This window comes from Kogia breviceps, chromosome 5 (assembly GCF_026419965.1).
Source record: "Kogia breviceps isolate mKogBre1 chromosome 5, mKogBre1 haplotype 1, whole genome shotgun sequence".
Lineage (NCBI taxonomy): Eukaryota > Metazoa > Chordata > Mammalia > Artiodactyla > Physeteridae > Kogia > Kogia breviceps.
This window is the reverse complement of record NC_081314.1, coordinates 81,049,919-81,070,256: the sequence shown is the minus strand read 5'-3', so window position 1 is coordinate 81,070,256 and position 20,338 is coordinate 81,049,919. Positions and strand designations below refer to the sequence as shown.

The 20,338-nt window shown below is 39.2% G+C and overlaps 1 protein-coding gene across 3 annotated transcripts in view; it reads right to left on the bottom strand.

Annotated features, from left to right (window-relative positions):
- Nucleotides 1–20,338, bottom strand: part of CCDC14 (coiled-coil domain containing 14) — a 52,586-nt gene that overhangs the window by 7,670 nt on the left and 24,578 nt on the right. For all 3 annotated transcript variants that reach the window (XM_059064367.2, XM_059064368.2, XM_067035347.1), the window contains 2 exons: nucleotides 2,871–2,953; nucleotides 163–381 (listed from right to left, as the gene is read on the bottom strand). In XM_059064367.2, the coding sequence (XP_058920350.1) occupies nucleotides 163–381; nucleotides 2,871–2,953 (302 nt within the window). The remainder of the gene's footprint in view (nucleotides 1–162; nucleotides 382–2,870; nucleotides 2,954–20,338) is intronic.

Sequence of the window (20,338 nt, the reverse complement as noted above, 5' to 3'; positions counted from 1 at the left end):
CGCAGAGCGGCTGGGCCCGTGAGCCATGGCCGCTGGGCCTGCGCATCCGGAGCCTGCGCGTCCGGAGCCTGTGCTCTGCAACTGGAGAGGCCACAAAAGGGAGAGGCCCGCGTAACGCAAAAAAAAAAAAAAAGTGACCGTAACTGTAGTTCAAATACATACCAATTTTCATTCTTGTTGTCTCAATGTCAAATTGCTGTTTATTTTCAAGTAAAGTTTGATCTTTCTCTTTAAATATACCAGCAAATTTTTTGTTTTCATCTTTCTGACTTTCTATCACTTTTAAAAGCTCTTCATTTTTCCTCTGTAGTAATTCTTGGCTCTTTAGTGACTCCTGTAATTGATTTTGCAGTGACTTGTTCAATGATTGAAGAGAAAACACTGTAAGACAAAATAGATAAAATAATTATTACCCCAATTTAAAAACTACAAACCTGGAAAAGCTCTGTTTTTTTTTTTTTTTTTAAGAAAAGGCTTGGAATTTATTGATTTTGCTTAGCAATTACATGCTTGAGCAGTTCTATGTAAATACTAAATGTATTTTAAAAAACTGATTGGCAGAAGTCATATCTTTCTTCTCCAATTGATATTTCAGGCATTAATTATTTTTTTACTTTTAACAAAAAAATAATACATATACAAAGTAAAAAAAATTCATTTACCTTTTTTAACAAAAAAGTAATATATAGACAAAATTTTAAAAATTCAAGCACCATGAAATACCAATGATACCAAATGATTCTTAATGAAAAGTCTCCCTTCCCACCCCACCTCCACTCTCCAAGAAGCAAGCAATATTAACTTTGATATCCTTCTCAAAAATACTTTTGCATATAACATATATTTAAGCATAAATGAATCATACTATACCCATAGTTTCTAACCTTCCCTTTCCCCCCTCCATAAGATTGTTATGTATCAGCACACAGATCTATCACATTCTTTCTAATGGCTTTAAAATGGCACCCTTCATTTAACAGTTGCAGCCTTGAGTGAAGTGGAATCTGGGCATACACTGGTGAACAACAGAGACATGGTTCCTGCTCTCATGGAGCTGATAGCAAACAAGTAATTATGAATAGTAATACATGCTCTCAAGGCAACAAGAAGGGAAATGGTAGAGAATAAAAAGAGATAGGCTGCTTAGAATGGCAACCACTGATCTCCTCACTTTCCATCTTGGCCTCCTCTCTCCCACCCATCCCCATGGTTTATTCATAATGGAACCAGAGTGATCTTTTCCAAAATTACTCTGGTGAAGTTGAATGCATTTATGAAGTGCGTGTTCTGTTGGGTGCTCATATTTCTAAAATTTCTTTGTAAGAGATATTTTTATATATTAGGAAAATCAAGCCTCTGTCATATCATGCACACAAAATTTCCCCATTTTGTTGATGCTTTTTGAATGTATTTATAATTTTGTTGTGCATAAAATGAAAAAGATTTCTGGGACATGCTTTATCATTCTTTCCTTTGTAGCAGGTGAGTTTTTGTTGGGCTTAGGAAAAGTTCCTAAGAATACAAAAAAAGTTCTTATCTTTTCCTCTAGTACTATTAGTTGTTTTTTCTTTCTTTTCTTTTACTTTAAGCTCTATGATCCATAAGGACAACTTGGCAATATCTGTCAAAACTGCAACAGTATATACCCTTTTACTTAGAAATTCTATGGCTATAATCTACAAAAACAGTCACACATGTGCACAAAGACATATGTACAAGGATTTTCATTGCAGGATTATTTGTACTGGGAAAATGGGGAAAGTACCTAGATATCTATCGGCAGAGGACTTTAAATACATTATGACAGAACTACATAAACAGAATATCTACACAGTTCTTAAACAAAAAGAAACATATTTATGTATTTTGATAGAGAAAAATGTCCACTACATATTAAGTGAATAAATACAAGCTGCAGGAGTATATACAGAGTAATCTCATTTTCACAAAAGAAGTACATATATAGTTCTATTATGCCCATCTGTTAGTAGATATGAAGTATTTGTGAAATAAATCAATTATATATGAACAGGAGATATGTGAAAGGAAATATAGTCTTTTTTTAAAAAAAAATAGAGGTATTGGGACTTCCCTGGTGGCACAGTGGTTAAGAATTCACCTGCCAATGCAGGGGACACGGGTTCGAGCCCTGGTCTGGGAAGGTCCCACATGCCACAGAGCAACTAAGCCCATGGGCCACAACTACTGAGCCTGTGCTCTAGAGCCTGTGAGCCACAACTACTGAGCCCTCGTGCCACAACTACTGAAGCCTGCACTCCTAGAACCCGTGCTCTGCAACAAGAGAAGCCGCCACAATGAGAAGCCTGTGCACCACAACAAAGAGTAGCCTCTGCTTGCCACAACTAGAGAAAGCCTGTGCGCAGCAACAAAGACCCAATGCAGCCAAATATAAATAAATAAATTAATTAAAAAAAATAGGTATATTATCGGGAAATCACAGCACGAATCTTTTATTTTTGTGTTTCTGCACTATTTTATTTTATTTTTTGTGGTACGCGGGCCTCTCACTGTTGTGGCCTCTCCCGTTGCGGAGCACAGGCTCCAGATGCGCAGGCCCAGCAACCATGGCTCACGGGCCCAGCTGCTCCCCGGCACGTGGGATCCTCCCGGACCGGATCGGGGCACGACCCCGTGGTTCCCTGCATTGGCAGGTGGATTCTCAACCACTGCACCACCAGGGAAGCCCTCTGCACTATTTTAAATTTTAATGAGTATTATTCTTACTTTTAAAATGTTGATTCTTAACAAAAAGTCCACTTAACACAAAGTAATTAAGAAAGTTCAATTATTTATCAACATCTCCAGAGCCACAAAAAATTTACCATCAGTTCTTAAGTTCTTTTACCTACATTCAAGGTTGCATTCCAGAGAACCAGATGACTTTTGAGTTTTTTCTCGTTCTCTAAATTGCTGGTTCAAAATTCTCAGTTGCCTAAATGAAATAATGAAGAAACATGAATACAAGAATTCCAAGCTCATTTAACAGTGTACATTTGACAGCCTATTAAAATAGACAACACAAATAGTGGCTAGAACAGCAGAACTCCATCTTATCCCCCAAACATAAGACAAAAACCAAATAAAGCAACAAAACCACACTACTGCTATTATTAGAAGGCCTGAGATAACTTTTAAAAGATTGTCTGGGATAGCATAAAACCACCCCTCACTAGAAAACGGTTAATTTGGGGACGGCTTAAAGATGGCGGAAGAGTAAGACGCGGAGATCTCCTTCCTCCTCACAGAGACATCGGAAATACATCTACACGTGGAACTTCTCCTATAGAACACCCACCGAACGCTGGCAGAAGACCTCAGACCTCCAAAAAGGCAAGAAACTCCCCACATATCTGGGTAGGGCAAAAGAAAAAAGAATAAACAGGGACAAAAGAATAGGGACGGGACCTACGCCAGTGGGAGGGAGCCGTGAAGGAGGAAAGACTCCCACACACTAGAAGCCCCTTCGCGGGCAAAGACTGCGGGCGCCGGAGGGGGAAGCTCCGGAGCCGCGGAGGACAGCTCAGCCACAGGGGTGCGGAGGGCAAAGCGGAGAGATTCCCGCAGAGGATCGGTGCTGACTGGCACTCACCAGCCGGAGAGGCTTGTCTGCTCACCCGCCGGGGCGGGCGGGGCCGGGAGCTGAGGCTCGGGCTTCAGTCGGATCCCAGGGAAAGGTCTGGAGTTGGCGGAGTGAAAACAGCTTGAAGGGGGCTAGTGCGCCACGGCTGGCCGGGAGGGAGTTCGGGAGAAGTCTGGAGCTGCCGAAGAGGCAAGAGACCTTTTCCTCCCTCTTTGCTGCGTGGGCGCGAGGAGAGGGGATTAAGTGCGCCGCTTAAAGGAGCCCCAGAAGCGGGCGCGGAGCTGCCGAAGAGACAAGAGACTTTTTCTTGCCTCTTTGCTTCCTCGGGTGTGAGGTGAGGGGATTAAGAGCACCGCGGAGAGGAACTCCAGAGACGGGCGCGAGCCGCGGCTGTCGGCATGGACAGTAGAGACGGGTGTCGGACGCTGGGGTTGCTGCTGCCACCACCAAGAGGCCTGTGTGTGAGCACAGGTCACTCTCCACACCGGCCCTCCCGGGAGCCCGTGCAGTCCGCCACTGCCGGGGTCCCGGGATCCAGGGACAGCTTCCCCGGGAGAACGCACGGTGCGCCTTGGGCCTGTGCAGCGTCACGTCGGCCTCTGCCGCCGCGGACTTGCCCCGCCCCCGTGCCACTCCCTCCCCCCAGCCTGAGTGAGCTGGAGCCCCCGAATCAACTGCTCCTTTAACATCGTCCTGTCTGAGCGAAGGGCAGTCGCCCTCGGACAACCTACACGCAGAGGCGGGACCAAGTCCAAAGCTGAACCCCAGGAGCTGTGCGAACAGAGAGGAGAGGGGGAGGTCTCTCCCAGCAGCCTCAGAAGCGGCGGATTAAAGCTCCACAATCAACTTTAAGTGCCCTGCATCTGTTGAAAACCTGAATAGACAACGAATCATCCCAAGTTGAGGAGGTGGACTTTGGGAGCAAGATATACTATTATTTCCCCCCTTTTTTTTCTTTTTGTGAGTGTGTATGTGTGTGCTGCTGTGTGAGATTTTGTCTGTATAGCTTTGCTTTCACCATTTGTCCTAGGGTTAGACCGACCCATTTTTCTGTTTTTTTTTTTTTTTATTTTTAAAGGAAATTTTTCTTCTTAATAATTATTTTTTATTTTAATAACTATACTTTATACTACTCTGTCTTCTCCCTTTCTTCCTTTCTTCCTTCCTTTCTTCCCTCCTTTCTTCCTTCCTTCCTCCCTTCCTCTCTTCCTTCCTCCCTTTCTTCCTCTGCACCTTCCTTCCTTCCTTTCTTGCTCCCTTCCTTCATTTCTTCCTTCCTTTCTTCCTTCCTTCCCTCCCTCACTCCTTCCTTCCTTTTCTTTCCTTTCTATTTTTTCTACCTTTTATTTTGAGCCGTGTGGATTAAAGGTTCTTGGCGCCCCAGCCAGGCACCAGGGCGGTGTCCCTGAGGTGGGAGAACCAACCTCAAGACACTAGTCCACAAGAGACCTCCCAGCTCCACGTAATATCAGACGGCGAAAATCTCCCAGAGACCTCCATCTCAACACCAAGACCCAGCTTCACTCAAGGACCAGCAAAGAACAGTGCTGGACACCCTATCCCCAACAAAGAGCAAGACAGGTCTACAGCCCCATCCATTAGCAGAGAGGCTGCCTAAAATCATAATAAGGTTACCAACATCCCCAAACACACCACCAGACGAGGACCTGCCCACCAGAAAGACAAGATCCAGCCTCATCCACCAGAACAGAGGCACTAGTCCCCCCAACCAGGGAATCTACTCAACCCACTGAACCAACCTTAGCCACTGGGGACAGCCACCAAAAACAACGGGAACTACGAACCTGCAGCGTGCAAAAAGGAGACCCCAAACACAGTAAGATAAGCGAAATGAGAAGACAGAAAAACACACAACAGATGAAGGAGCAAGATAAAAACACACCAGAACTAACAGATGAAGAGGTAATAGCCAATCTACCTGAAAGAGAATTTAGAATAATGATGGTGAAGATGATGCAAAATCTTGGAAATAGAATAGACAATTTGCAAGAAACAGTTAACAGGGACCTAGAAGAAATAAAGAGGAAGCAAGAAACGATGAGCAACACAATAACTGAAATGAAAAATACTCTAGATGGGATCAATAGCAGAATAACTGAGGCAGAAGGACGGATAAGTGACCTGGAAGATAAAATAGTGGAAATAACTACTGCAGAGCAGAAGAAAGAAAAAAGAATGAAAAGAACTGAGGACAGTCTCAGAGACCTCTGGGACATTAAACGCACCAACATTCGAATTATAGGGGTCCCAGAAGAAGAAGAGAAAACGAAAGGGACTGAGAAAATATTTGAAGAGATTATAGTTGAAAACTTCCCTAATATAGGAAAGGAAATAGTCAATCAAGTCCAGGAAGCACAGAGAGTTCCATACAGGATAAACCCAAAGAGAAACACGCCAAGACACATAATAATCAAACTGTCAAAAATTAAATACAGGGCTTCCCTGGTGGCGCAGTGGTTGAGAATCCGCCTGCCGATGCAGGAGACACGGGTTCGTGCCCTGGTCCGGGAAGATCCCACATGCCGCGGAGCAGCTAGGCCCGTGAGCCATGGCCGCTGGGCCTGCGCGTCCGGAGCCTGTGCTCCGTCCGCAACGGGAGAGGCCACAACAGTGAGAGGCCCGCATACCGCCAAAAAAAAAAAAAAAAAAAAAAAAAAAAAAAAAAAAAAAAAAAATTAAATACAAAGAAAACATATTAAAAGCAGCAAGGGAAAAACAACAAATAACACACAAGGGAATCCCCATAAGGTTAACATCTGATCTTTCAGCAGAAACTCTACAAGCCAGAAGGGAGTGGCAGGACATATTTAAAGTGATGAAGGAAAAAAACCTACAACCAAGATTACTCTACCCAGCAAGGATCTCATTCAGATTTGATGGAGAAATTAAAACCTTTACAGACAAGCAAAAGCTGAGAGAGTTCAGCACCACCAAACCAGCTCTACAACAAATCCTAAAGGAACTTCTCTAGGCAAGAAACACAAGAGAAGGAAAAGACCTACAAGAACAACCCGAAACAATTAAGTAAATGGTAATAGGAACATACATATCGATAATTACCTTAAATGTAAATGGATTAAATGCTCCCACCAAAAGACACAGACTGGCTGAATGGATACAAAAACAAGACCCATATATATGCTGTCTACAAGAGACCCACTTCAGACCTAGGGACGCATACAGACTGAAAGTAAGGGGATGGAAAAAGATATTCCATGCAAATGGAAATCAGAAGAAAGCTGGAGTAGCAATTCTCATATCAGACAAAATAGACTTTAAAATAAAGACTATTACAAGAGACAAAGAAGGACAGTACATAATGATCAAGGAATCGATCCATGAAGAAGATATAACAATTGTAAATATTTATGCACCCAACATAGGAGCACCTCAATACATAAGGCAAATACTAACAGCCTTAAAAGGGGAAATCGACAGTAACACAATTATAATGGGGGACTTTAACACCCCACTTTCACCAATGGACAGATCATCCAAAATGAAAATAAATAAGGAAACACAAGCTTTAAATGATACATTACACAAGATGGACTTAATTGATATTTATAGGACATTCCATCCAAAAACAACAGAATATACATTTTTCTCAAGTGCTCATGGAACATTCTCCAGGATTGATCATATATTGGGTCACAAATCTAGCCTTGGCAAATATAAGAAAATTGAAATCGTATCAAGTATCTTTTCCGACCACAACGCTATGAGACTAGATATCAATTACAGGAAAAGATCTGTAAAAAATACAAACACATGGAGGCTAAAAAATACACTACTTAATAACAAAGTGATCACTGAAGAAATCAAGGAGGAAATCAAAAAATACTTAGAAACAAATGACAATGGAGACACAACGACCCAAAACCTATGGGATACAGCAAAAGCAGTTCTAAGAGGCAAGTTTATAGCAATACAATCATACCTTAAGAAACAGGAAACATCTCGAATAAACAACCTAACTTTGCACTTAAAGCAATTAGAGAAAGAAGAACAAAAAAACCCCAAATTTAGCAGAAGGAAAGAAATCATAAAGATCAGATCAGAAATAAATGAAAAAGAAGTGAAGGAAACAATAGCAAAGATCAATAAAACTAAAAGCTGGTTCTTTGAGAAGATAAATAAAATTGATAAACCATTAGCCAGACTCATCAAGAATAAAAGGGAGAAGACTCAAATCAATAGAATTAGAAATGAAAAAGGAGATGTAACAACTGACACTGCAGAAATACAAAAGATTATTAGAGATTACTACAAGCAACTCTATGCCAATAAAATGGACAACCTGGAAGAAATGGACAAATTCTTAGAAATGCACAACCTGCCGAGACTGAACCAGGAAGAAATAGAAAATATGAACAGACCAATCACAAGCACTGAAATTGAAACTGTAATTAAAAATCTTCCAGCAAACAAAAGCCCAGGACCAGATGGCTTCACAGGCGAATTCTATCAAACATTTAGAGAAGAGCTAACACCTATCCTTCTCAAACTCTTCCAACAGATAGCAGAGGGAGGAACACTCCCAAACTCATTCTATGAGGCCAACATCACCCTGATACCAAAACCAGACAAAGACGTCACAAAGAAAGAAAACTACAGGCCAATATCACTGATGAACATAGATGCAAAAATCCTCAACAAAATATTAGCAAACAGAATCCAACAGCACATTAAAAGGATCATACACCATGATCAAGTGGGGTTTATCCCAGGAATGCAAGGATTCTTCAATATACGCAAATCAATCAACGTGATACACCATATCAACAAACTGAAGGAGAAAAACCATACGATCATCTCAATAGATGCAGAGAAAGCTTTTGACAAAATTCAACACTCATTTATGATAAAAACCCTGCAGAAAGTAGGCATACAGGGAACTTTCCTCAACATAATAAAGGCCATATATGACAAACCCACAGCTAGCATCGTTCTCAATGGTGAAAAACTGAAACCATTTCCACTAAGATCAGGAACAAGACAAGGTTGCCCACTCTCACCACTGTTATTCAACATAGTTTTGGAAGTTCTATCCACAGCAATCAGAGAAGAAAAAGAAATAAAAGGAATCCAAATAGGAAAAGAAGAAGTAAAGCTGTCACTGTTTGCAGATGACATGATACTATACATAGAGAATCCTAAGGATGCTACCAGAAAACTACTAGAGCTAATCAATGAATTTGGTAAAGTTGCAGGATACAAAATTAATGCACAGAAATCTCTGGCATTCTTATACACTAATGATGAAAAATCTGAGAGTGAAATTAAGAAAACACTCCCATTTACCATTGCAACAAAAAGAATAAAATATCTAGGAATAAACCTACCTAAGGAGACAAAAGACTTGTATGCAGAAAACTATAAGACACTGATGAAAGAAATTAAAGATGATACAAATAGGTGGAGAAATATACCATGTTCTTGGATTGGAAGAATCAACATTGTGAAAATGACTATACTACCCAAAGCAATCTACCGATTCAATGCAATCCCTATCAAATTACCACTGGCATTTTTTACAGAACTAGAACAAAAAATTTCACAATTTGTATGGAAACACAAAAGACCCCGAATAGCCAAAGCAATCTTGAGAACGAGAAATGGAGCTGGAGGAATTAGGCTCCCTGACTTCAGACTCTACTACAAGGCTACAGTAATCAAGACAATATGGTACTGGCACAAAAACAGAAATATAGATCAATGGAACAGGATAGAGAGCCCAGAGATAAACCCACACACATATGGTCACCTTATCTTTGATAAAGGAGGGAAGGATATACAGTGGAGAAAAGACAGCCTCTTCAATAAGTGGTGCTGGGAAAACTGGACAGCTACATGTAAAAGTATGAAATTAGAACAATCCCTAACACCACACACAAAAATAAACTCAAAATGGGTTAAAGACCTAAATGTAAGGCCAGACACTATCAAACTCTTAGAGGAAAACATAGGCAGAACACTATATGACATAAATCACAGCAAGATCCTTTTTGACCCATCTCCTAGAGAAATGGAAATAAAAACACAAATAAACAAATGGAACCTAATGAAACTTAAAAGCTTTTGCACAGCAAAGGATACCATAAACAAGACCAAAAGACAACCCTCAGAATGGGAGAAAATATTTGCAAATGAAGCAACTGACAAAGGATTAATTTCCAAAATTTATAAGCAACTCATGCAGCTCAATAACAAAAAAACAAACAACCCAATCCAAAAATGGGCAGAAGAACTAAATAGACATTTCTCCAAAGAAGATATACAGATTGCCAACAAACACATGAAAGAATGCTCAACATCATTAATCATTAGAGAAATGCAAATCAAAACTACAATGAGATATCATCTCACACTGGTCAGATTGGCCATCATCAAAAACTCTAGAAACAATAAATGCTGGAGAGGGTGTGGAGAAAAGGGAACCCTCTTGCACTGCTGGTGGGAATGTAAATTGATACAGCCGCTATGGAGAACAGTATGGAGGTTCCTTAAAAAACTACAAATAGAACTATCATACGACCCAGCAATCCCACTACTGGGCATATACCCTGAGAAAACCATAATTCAGAAAGACTCATGTACCAAAATGTTCATTGCAGCTCTATTTACAATAGCCAGGACATGGAAGTAACCTAAGTGTCCATCAACAGATGAATGGATAAAGAAGATGTGGCACATATATACAATGGAATATTACTCAGCCATAAAAAGAAATGAAACTGAGTTATTTATAATGAGGTGGATGGACCTGGAGTCTGTCATACAGAGTGAAGTAAGTCAGAAGGAGAAAAACAAATACCGTATGCTAACACATATATATGGACTCTAAGGGAAAAAAATGTCATGAAGAGATTAGTGGTAGGACGGGAATAAAACACAGACTTACTCGAGCATGAACTTGAGAATATGGGGAGGGGGAAGGGTGGGCTGTGACGAAGTGAGAGAGTGGCAGGGACATATATACACTATCAAATGTAAATTAGATAGCTAGTGGGAAGCTGCCGCATAGCACAGGGAGATCACCTCTGTGCTTTGTGACCACCTAGAGGGGTGGGATAGGGAGGGTGGGAGAGAGGGTGATGCAAGAGGTAAGAGATATGGGAACATATGTATATGTATAACTGATTCAGTTTGTTGTAAAGGAAAAACTAACACACTATTGTAAAACAATTATACTCCAATAAAGATGTTAAAAAAAAAAAAACGGTTAATTTATTTTTCTCCTTCCTTTTTTTGTTCTCTTTTCAGTGATTTCGTTGTTTGTTTCTATTTCTTTCATTTCTATCTCCTCTTGCTATTTTCTTCTTCTGTCTTCCTTCCCAGGAAGTATTTTCATTACTGTAGTAATTATCTACTTTTTAAAAGATCTGTCATAACTATGAACCAGAATACCTACAGGGACCGAATGCTATCAGACATCTATCTGCTTGGCGTGTCATGCCCTGTAAAAATTGGAAAACACAAATTTATGCTTCTACTAATTTATTAGATGTAAAAGTTAATGGCTTAAGTAAAGAGAGTGCTAATAAGCAGCAACTCTTTCCCACAGTGAACTTCACAATATGTAGCTGCTTCACAAATAGAAACATACAAAAGGAAGTGTTTACTTATAAGAAGTTAATACTTTAAAAAATGGTATCTCTGTTATCTTTCCAGAATTACTTAACTGGAAATAATCAACATTAAAGTATTATTGTTATGAAATCTAAAATTATAGATCCTACCCTCACATCATTTGTATGTATTAATTCAGAATGGATTAAAGAGCTAAACATAAAATATAAAAATGAACAAAACTTAACTATACAAGTTTTAGGTGGAAATCTACATAATCTTAAAAAGTGGGAAGGGCATTCCTAAGCAAGACTCAAAATCCAGCAACCACCAAGGAAAAAAATGATGGATTTAACTACATCAAAATATAACAGACAAAGAGTCTGTAACATTTAAGAACTCCTACAAATCAGGAAGAAGGGCAATAAAATGGGACAAACGCTAAGAATGAGGAATTCACATAAGAAATAGAAATGGCCAATAAGCATATGAAAAATGCTCAGCCTCACTCACTAATATGAAGAAATGCAAATTTAAAACAGGAGATAGTTTATGGCCACAGGATTGACAAAAATGAAAGGAAATAACACTTTTTGTTGGTGACGGTATAGGGAAAGGAATTAACTCAATTGGTGGGAGTCTACTGGTGTAACCATTTTGGATGTCAATTTGGCATTATCCAACAAATGTAAAATGTCCACAATCTGTGACAAAATAATTCCAGCTCTAAGTTATCTAGCCTCAGAAATAGTTGTATGTGTGCAAAATCATCCATAATCTTATAGATATATATAAGGATGTTCTCAACAGCAGTATTTAATAGAAGTTGGAAACAAAATGCTACATAAATTATGATATATCCATACTATGAAATACTAATACACAGGTATTTAAAAAAAGAGACTGGCTTCCCTGTGCAGTGGTTAAGAATCCACCTGCCAATGCAGGGGACATGGGTTTGAGCCCTGGTCCGGGAAGATCCCACATGTGGAGCAACTAAGCCCCTGTACCACAACTACTGAGCCTGCGCTCTAGAGCCTGCAAGACAAAACTACTGAGCCCGCATGCCACAACTATGGAAGCCCGCACACCTAGAGCCTGTACTCCGCAACGAGAAGCCACTGCAATGAGAAGCCTGCGCACAGCAACGAAGAGTAGCCCCCGCTTGCTGCAACTAGAGAAAGGCCCCACACAGCAACGAAGACCCAACGCAGCCAAAAATAAAAATAAATTTATTAAAAATAAATAAATAAAGAGACTGTCATGGAAAGATTTCCAAGAGACATTATATAGTGAAAAAAAACAAGCTACAGATCAATAGTATAACATGATCTCATTTTTGTTTTAATAAAATTCAGCTTTTCTGAAAAGGTTTCTCCTTTACAACAAAGAGGGCAGATTTAGAAAAGGCAACATAGACTGGCAACCCATAACTCCAACTGGAATGCTTCTTCAGATATTTTCCAGAAAAACAGCAGGTCCTTGTACACACCAAGTGTGTGACAGAAGCTTTGCTTGACAATTCTGTATGTCCCTGGTCAGATTCTTCTCTCCTCTTCTCTTTTATAGTTCATGGGCCTGAGCTGAGAAGCATAATAAAACTGCTCCCATATTTAGGAAAACATTCCCTCCAACCTAATCGTACCACTAGCTACTCTCTTCCCTCTCATTCCCAGTTTTTGGGGCCGGGCTTTTAAAAAAACAATCATTTTAAAAAATGATTGTTCTATAAAAATGATACATGATAATAAAAGTCTTTTAAAAATGGATAATGGATAATGTTACACATGCTATTTAAAAGTATTATGTATTATATTTGAGTTCACTTTCCATAATGGAAAATAATATGAAAAAGAATGTATATACATAACTGAATCACTTTTGATTCACACAGATCTTTAGATTATTTATTTATCTATCTTTTAATATTGTCTCTAATCTATTCATTCTCTTCTCTTTTGCAGGAACACTATGCCAATTTTGCATCTCTTCTGTTTCTCTTCCATGTATATCATGTTCTTAATAATAATTTTTAGATCAATCTTTTTCTATTCTTTTTGTATGATTTCTTGAAGCTTATCCACCACGCATTCAGTCATTTAACAAGTATTTATTAGAATGAGTTTTAGGCACAATTCTCGGCACTAGAAATACAGCAGCAAACATAAAAGACAAAAATTCAGCCTTCTCAAATTCACTGAGACAAAAAAGAGCATAGAGGTTATCAGGGGCTGGGGGGAAGGGAGAAGGGGAGTTACTTTTAGTGGGCACAGGGTTTATGTTGAGGATGAAAAAGTTTTATGTACAAACAGTGGTCATGGGTACACAGTATTGTGAATGCATTTAATGCAATGTACACTTACAAGTAGTTAAAAAATAAATATTATGTCATATATTTTACCACAATAAAAATAAATTAATAAAAAATATTTAAGGGGTTTGTAAAGAGAAATAAGGCTTACAGAAGACAGTGAACTATGAATTTAGTAGCAACTGAAACAGAAATATTTGGGGGGGAAAGCAAAACACAAAAACCAACAAAACAGCAAAATTCAGCCTTCATATTGCTTAGTTACTTTTTTTTTCCTTTATTTTTCTGGCTGCATTAGGTCTTACTTGCAGCACGTGGGGTCTTCATTGAGGCGTGCGGGATCTTTCATTGCGGTACGTGGGGTCTTTGTTGTGGTGCGTGGGCTTCTCTCTAGTTGTGGCGTGCGGGTTTTCTCTAGTTGGGGCGTGCAGGTTTTCTCTCTAGTTGTGGCATGCAGGCTCCAGAGAGTGTGGACTCTAGATAGCGGCATGCGGGCTCTCTTGTTGAGACGTGAGAGCTCAGTAGCTGTGTCATGGGGGCTTAGTTGCCCCGCAGTGTGTGGGATCTTAGTTCCCCACTGGATTGAACCCATGTCCCCTGCATTGGAAGGCGGATTCGTTACCACTGAACCACCAGGAAAGTCCCCTGCTTAGGTTCTAATGGAATACAATATCCCTGACTTGATGTTTGTTTGGTGTTATTTGTTTCTAACAGGGCTTTCATTTCTGTAATCTTTAGCTTTTTTATTTTTCCAAGGTCACCTAATCCACTTTTCTTCTCCTCTTACTGTCTTTTCTTCTTTAAGCACTCTCTCTTTTCAATCTCTGTCTTCCTGCTTCTAAAAGAGACTCTATTATATTTAATTTCCTTGAAACTATAAAATACCATTTCAAATTTTCCTGGGTTTTCTTCGGGTGATCTGTCTTGTGATATTTATTCTTGACCTATCTTTGTCCCTTTTGTCAATTTGTTTATTTTGAATGTTATACAAACATCTCTCCCCTTCCGTAAATTCTTTCTTTCCACAGCTTTTGTGGTATTACTCTCTCCTAGTTTTCCTGATCCTGCTCTACTTGCTCCTTCTTGGGTTTCTTTCACAGGCTCCTCTTCCTGTATTCTTTCCTTAAAAAGCTGTTATTCCCCAGCAAGTCCCCTTTGGCTTTGTTCACACTCTATACTTTCTTGGGGAATTTACCACTTAACACGCTGACAACAAATCACTTGCTTTTAATTATTATTGTCTCCAGTGTCTACACAGTGCCAGACCTGTAGTAAACGCTCAATAAAAATGTGGTCAGTGAATAACTCAAAAGTCTGTTGCTATCCTGGATCATACCATACATGTCTCCAGATAGTCTAAATGATACATCCAGCATATCTAATTCTTAACTAACTGGCTCTCCCATTACATTTTCTAACTCAAAAATAAAGTGACAGATTGGTTCAAGATGGCAGAGTAGAATGATGTGCTCTCACTCCCTCTTGCAAGAGCACTGGAATCACAAATAACTGCTGAACAATCATCGACAGGAAGACACTGGAACTCACCAAAAAAGATATCCCGCATCCAAAGACAAAGGAGAAGCCACAATTAACACGGTAGGAGGGGTGCAATCACAATAAAATTAAATCCCATAACTGCTGGGTGGGTGACTCACAAACTGAAGAACACTTATACCACAGAAGTCCACCCACTGGAGTGAAGGTTCCAAGCCCCATGTCAGGATTCCCAACATCGGGATCTAGCAATGGGAGGAGGAATTCCTAGAGAATCTGACTTTGAACGCTAGTGGGATTTGATTGCAGGACTTTGACAGGACTTAGGGAAACAGAGACTGCAGGACTTTGACAGGACTGAGGGAAACAGAGACTCCACTCCTGGAGGACACACACAAAGTTGTGTGTGCAACGGGACCCAGGGGAAGGAGCAGTGACCCCAGAGGAGACTGAACCAGACCTACCTGCTACTGTTGGAAGGTCTCCTGCAGAGGCGGTGGGTGGCTGTGTCTCACTGAGAGGACAAGGACACTGGCAGCAGAAGTTCTGGGAAGTACTCCTTGGCGTGAGCCCTCCCAGAGTCCGCCATTAGCCCCACCAAAGAGCCCTGGTAGGCTCCAGTGTTGTATCGCCTCAGGCCAAACAACCAACAGGGAGGGGACCCAGCCCCACCCATCAGCAGACAAGTGGATAAAAGGTTTACTGAGCTCTGCCTACCAGAGCAACAGCCAACTACCCACCACCAGTCCCTCACATTAGGAAACTTGCACAAGCCTTTTAGATAGCCTCATCCACCAGAGGGCCGACAGCAGAAGCAAGAAGAACTACAATCCTGCAGCCTGTGGAACAAAAACCACATTCACAGAAAGACAGACAAGATGAAAAGGCAGAGGTCTATGTACCACATGAAGGAACAAGATAAAACCCCAGAAAAACAACTAAACGAAGTGGAGATAGGCAACCTTCCAGAAAAAGAATTCAGAATAATAATAGCGAAGATGACCCAGGGCCTCGGAAAAAGAATGGAGGCAAAGATCAAAGACGCAAGAAATGTTTAACAAAGACCTAGAAGAATTAAAGAACAAACAGACATGAACAATACAATAACTGAAATGAAAACTACACTAGAAGGAATCAATAGCAGAATAACTGAGGCAGAAGAATGGATAAGTGACCTGGAAGACAGAATGGTGGAATTCACTGTCACAGAAGAGAATAAAGAGAAAAGAATGAAAAGAAATGAAGACGACCTAAGAGACCTCTGGGACAACATTAAACGCAACAACATTTGCATTATTGGGGTCCCAGAAGGAGAAGAGAGAGAGAAAGGACCCAAGAAAATATTTTTAGACATTATAGTCGAAAACTTCCCTAACATGGGAAAGGAAATAGCCACCCAAGTCCAGGAAGCTCAGAGAGTCCCAGGCAGGATAAACCCAAGGAGAAACACGCCAAGACACATAGTAATCAAATTGACAAAAATTAAAAACAAAGAAAACTTACTGAAAACCACAAGGGAAAAATGACAAATAACATACAACGGAACTCTCATAAGGTTAACAGCTGATTTCTCAGCAGAAACTCTACAAGCCGGAAGGGACTGGCATGACATATTTAAAGTGATGAAAGAGAAGAACCTACAACCAAGATTACTGTACCGGGCAAGGATCTCATTCAGAGTCGATGGAGAAATCAAAAGCTTTACAGACAAGCAAAAGCTAAGAGAATTCAGCACCACCAAACCATCTCTACAACAAATGTTAAAGGAACTTCTCTAAGTGGGAAACACAACAGAAGAAAAGGACCTACAAAAACAAACCCAAATCAATTAAGAAAATGGTAACAGGAACATAAATATTGATAATTACCTTAAACGTGAGTGGACTAAATGCTCCAACCAAAAGATGCAGACTGGCTGAATGGATACAAAAACAAGACCCATATATATGCTGTCTATAAGAGACCCACTTCAGACCTAGGGACACATACAGACTGAAAGTGACAGGATGGAAAAAGATATTCCATGCCAATGGAAATCAAAAGAAAGCTGGAGTAGCAATACTCATATCAGATAAAATAGACTTTAAAATAAAGAATGTTACAAGAGACAAGGAAGGACACTACATAATGATCAAGGGATCAATCCAAGAAGAAGATATAACAATTATAAATATATATGCACCCAACATAGGAGGACCTCAATATATAAGGTAACTGCTAACAGCTATAAAAGAGGAAATTGACAGTAACACAATAATAGTGGGGGACTTTTAACACCTCACTTACACCAATGGACAGATCATCCAGACAGAAAATTAATAAGGAAACACAAGCTTTAAATGACACAATAGGACATTCCATCCAAAAACAGCATATTACACTTTCTTCTCAAGTGAACAAGGAATATTTTCCAGGATAAATCACATCTTGGGTAACAAATCAAGCCTCAGTAAAATTAAGAAAATTGAAATCATACCAAGCCTCTTTTCTGACCACAACACTATGAGATTAGAAATCAATTACAGGGGGAAAAAAACGTAAAAAACACAAACACATGGAGGCTAAACAATACATTACTAAATAACCAAGAGATCACTGAAGATATCAAAGAGGAAATTAAAAAATTCCTAGAGACAACTGACAATGAAAACACGACAAGCCAAAACCTATGGGATGCAGAAAAAGCAGTTCTAAGAGGGAGGTTTATAGCAATACAATCCTACCTCAAGAAACAAGAAACATCTCAAATAAACAATCTAACCTTACACCTAAAGAAACTAGAGAAAGAAGAACAAACAAAACCCAAAGTTAGTAGGAGGAAAGAAATCATAAAGATCAGAGCAGAAATAATGAAATAGAAACAAAGAAAATGACAGCAAAGACCAATAAAACTAAAACCTGGTTCTTTGAGAAGATAAACAAAATTGATAAACCATTAGCCAGACTCATCAAGAAAAATAGGGAAAGGACTCAAATCAATAAAATTAGAAAAGAAAAAGGAGAAGTTACAACTGACACCGCAGAAATACAAAGCATCATAAGATACTACTACAAGCAACTCTATGCCAATAAAATGGACAACCTGGAAGAAATGGACAAATTCTTAGAAAGGTATAAACTTACAAGACTGAACCAGGAAGAAATAGAAAATATGAACAGACCCATAACAAGTAATGAAATTGAAACTGTGATTAAAAATCTTCCAACAAACAAAAGTCCAGGACCAGATGGCTTCACAGGTGAATTCTGTCAAACATTTAGAGGACAGCTAACAACCATTCTTCTCAAACTCTTCCAAAAAATTGCAGAGGAAGGAACACTCCCAAACTCATTCTATGAGGCTACCATCACCCTGATACCAAAACCAGACAAAGATACTACAAAGAAAGAAAATTACCTACCAATATCACTCATGAATATAGGTACAAAAATCCTTAACAAAATACTAGCAAACAGAATCCAACAGCACATTAAAAGGATCATACACCATAATCAAGTAGGATTTATCCCAGAGATGCAAGGATTCTTCAATATATGCAAATCAATCAATGTGATACACCATATTAAGAAACTGAAGAATAAAAACCATATGATCATCTCAATAGATGCAGAAAAAGCTTTTGACAAAATTCAACACCTGTTTATGATAAAAACTCTCCAGAAAGTGGGCATAGAGGGAACCTACCTCAACATAATAAAGGCCATACATGACAAACCCAAAACAAACATCATTCTCAATGGTGAAAAACTGAAACCATTTCCTCTAAGATCAGGAACAAGACAAGGATGTCCACTCTCATCACTATCATTCAACATAGCTTTGGAAGTCCTAGTCACGGCAATTAGAGAAGAAAAAGAAATAAAGGAATACAAACTAGAAAAGAGGAAGTTAAACTGTCACTGATTGCAGATGACATGATACTATATATACATAGAGAATCCTAAAGATGCCACCAGAAAACTACTATAGCTGATCAATGAATTTGGTAAAGTTGCAGGATACAAAATTAATGCACAGAAATCTCTTGCATTCCTATGCACTAACAATGAAAGATCAGAAAGAGAAATTAAGGAAACAATCCCATTCACCATTGCAACAAAAAGAACAAAATACCTAGGAATACACCTACCTAAGGTGGTAAAAGACCTATACTCAGAAAACTATAAGACACTGCTGAAGGAAATCAAAGATGACACAGATGAAGAGATATATTATATTCTTGGATTGGAAGAATCAATACTGTGAAAATGACTATACTACCCAAAGCAATCTACAGATTTAATGTAATCCCTATCAAATTACCTGTGGCATTTTTTATAGAACTAGAACAAAAAATCTTAAAATTTGTATGTAGACACAAAAGACCCCAAATAGCAAAAGCGGTCTTGAGGGAAAAAAAGGGAGCTGGAGGAATCGGACTCCCTGACTTCAGACTATAATACAAAGCTACAATAATCAAGACAATATAGTACTGGCAATAAAACAGAAATATAGATCAATGGAATAGGATAGAAAGCCCAGAGATAAACCCACGCACCTATGGTCAACTAATCTATGACAAAGGAGGCAAGGATATACAATGGAGAAAAGACAGTCTCTTCAATAAGTGGTGCTGGGAAAACTAGACAGCTACATGTAAAAGAATGAAATTAGAACACTCCCTAACACCATACAGGAAAATAAACTCAAAATGGATTAGAGACCTAAATGTAAGACTGGACACTATAAAACTCTTAGAGAAAAACATAGGAAGAACACTCTTTGACATAAATCACAGCAAGATCTTTTTTGTTCCACCTCCTAGAGTAATGGAAATAAAAACAAAAATAAACAAAAATTTAAAAATGGGACCTAATGAAATGTAAAACCTTTTGAAAAGCAAAGGAAACTACAAGCAAGATGAAAAGACAACCCTCACAATAGGAGAAAATATTTGCAAATGAATCAACGGACAAAGGATTAATCTCCAAAATATATAAACAGCTCATGCAGCTCAATATTAAAGAAACAAATGACCCAATCCAAAAATGCACAGAAGACCTAAATAGACATTTCTCCAAAGAACACATACAGATGGCCAAGAAGCACATGAAAAGCTGCTCAACATCACTAATTATTAGAGAAATGCAAATCAAAACTTCAATGAGGTATCACCTCACACCAGTCAGAATGGCTATTGTCAAAAAATCTACAAACAATAAATGCCTGAGAGGGTGTGGAGAAAAGGGAACCCAATTGCACTGTTGGTGGGAATGTAAATTGATATAGCCACTATGGAGAACTGTATGGAGTTTCCTTAAAAAGCTAAAAATAGAATTACTATATGACCCAGCAA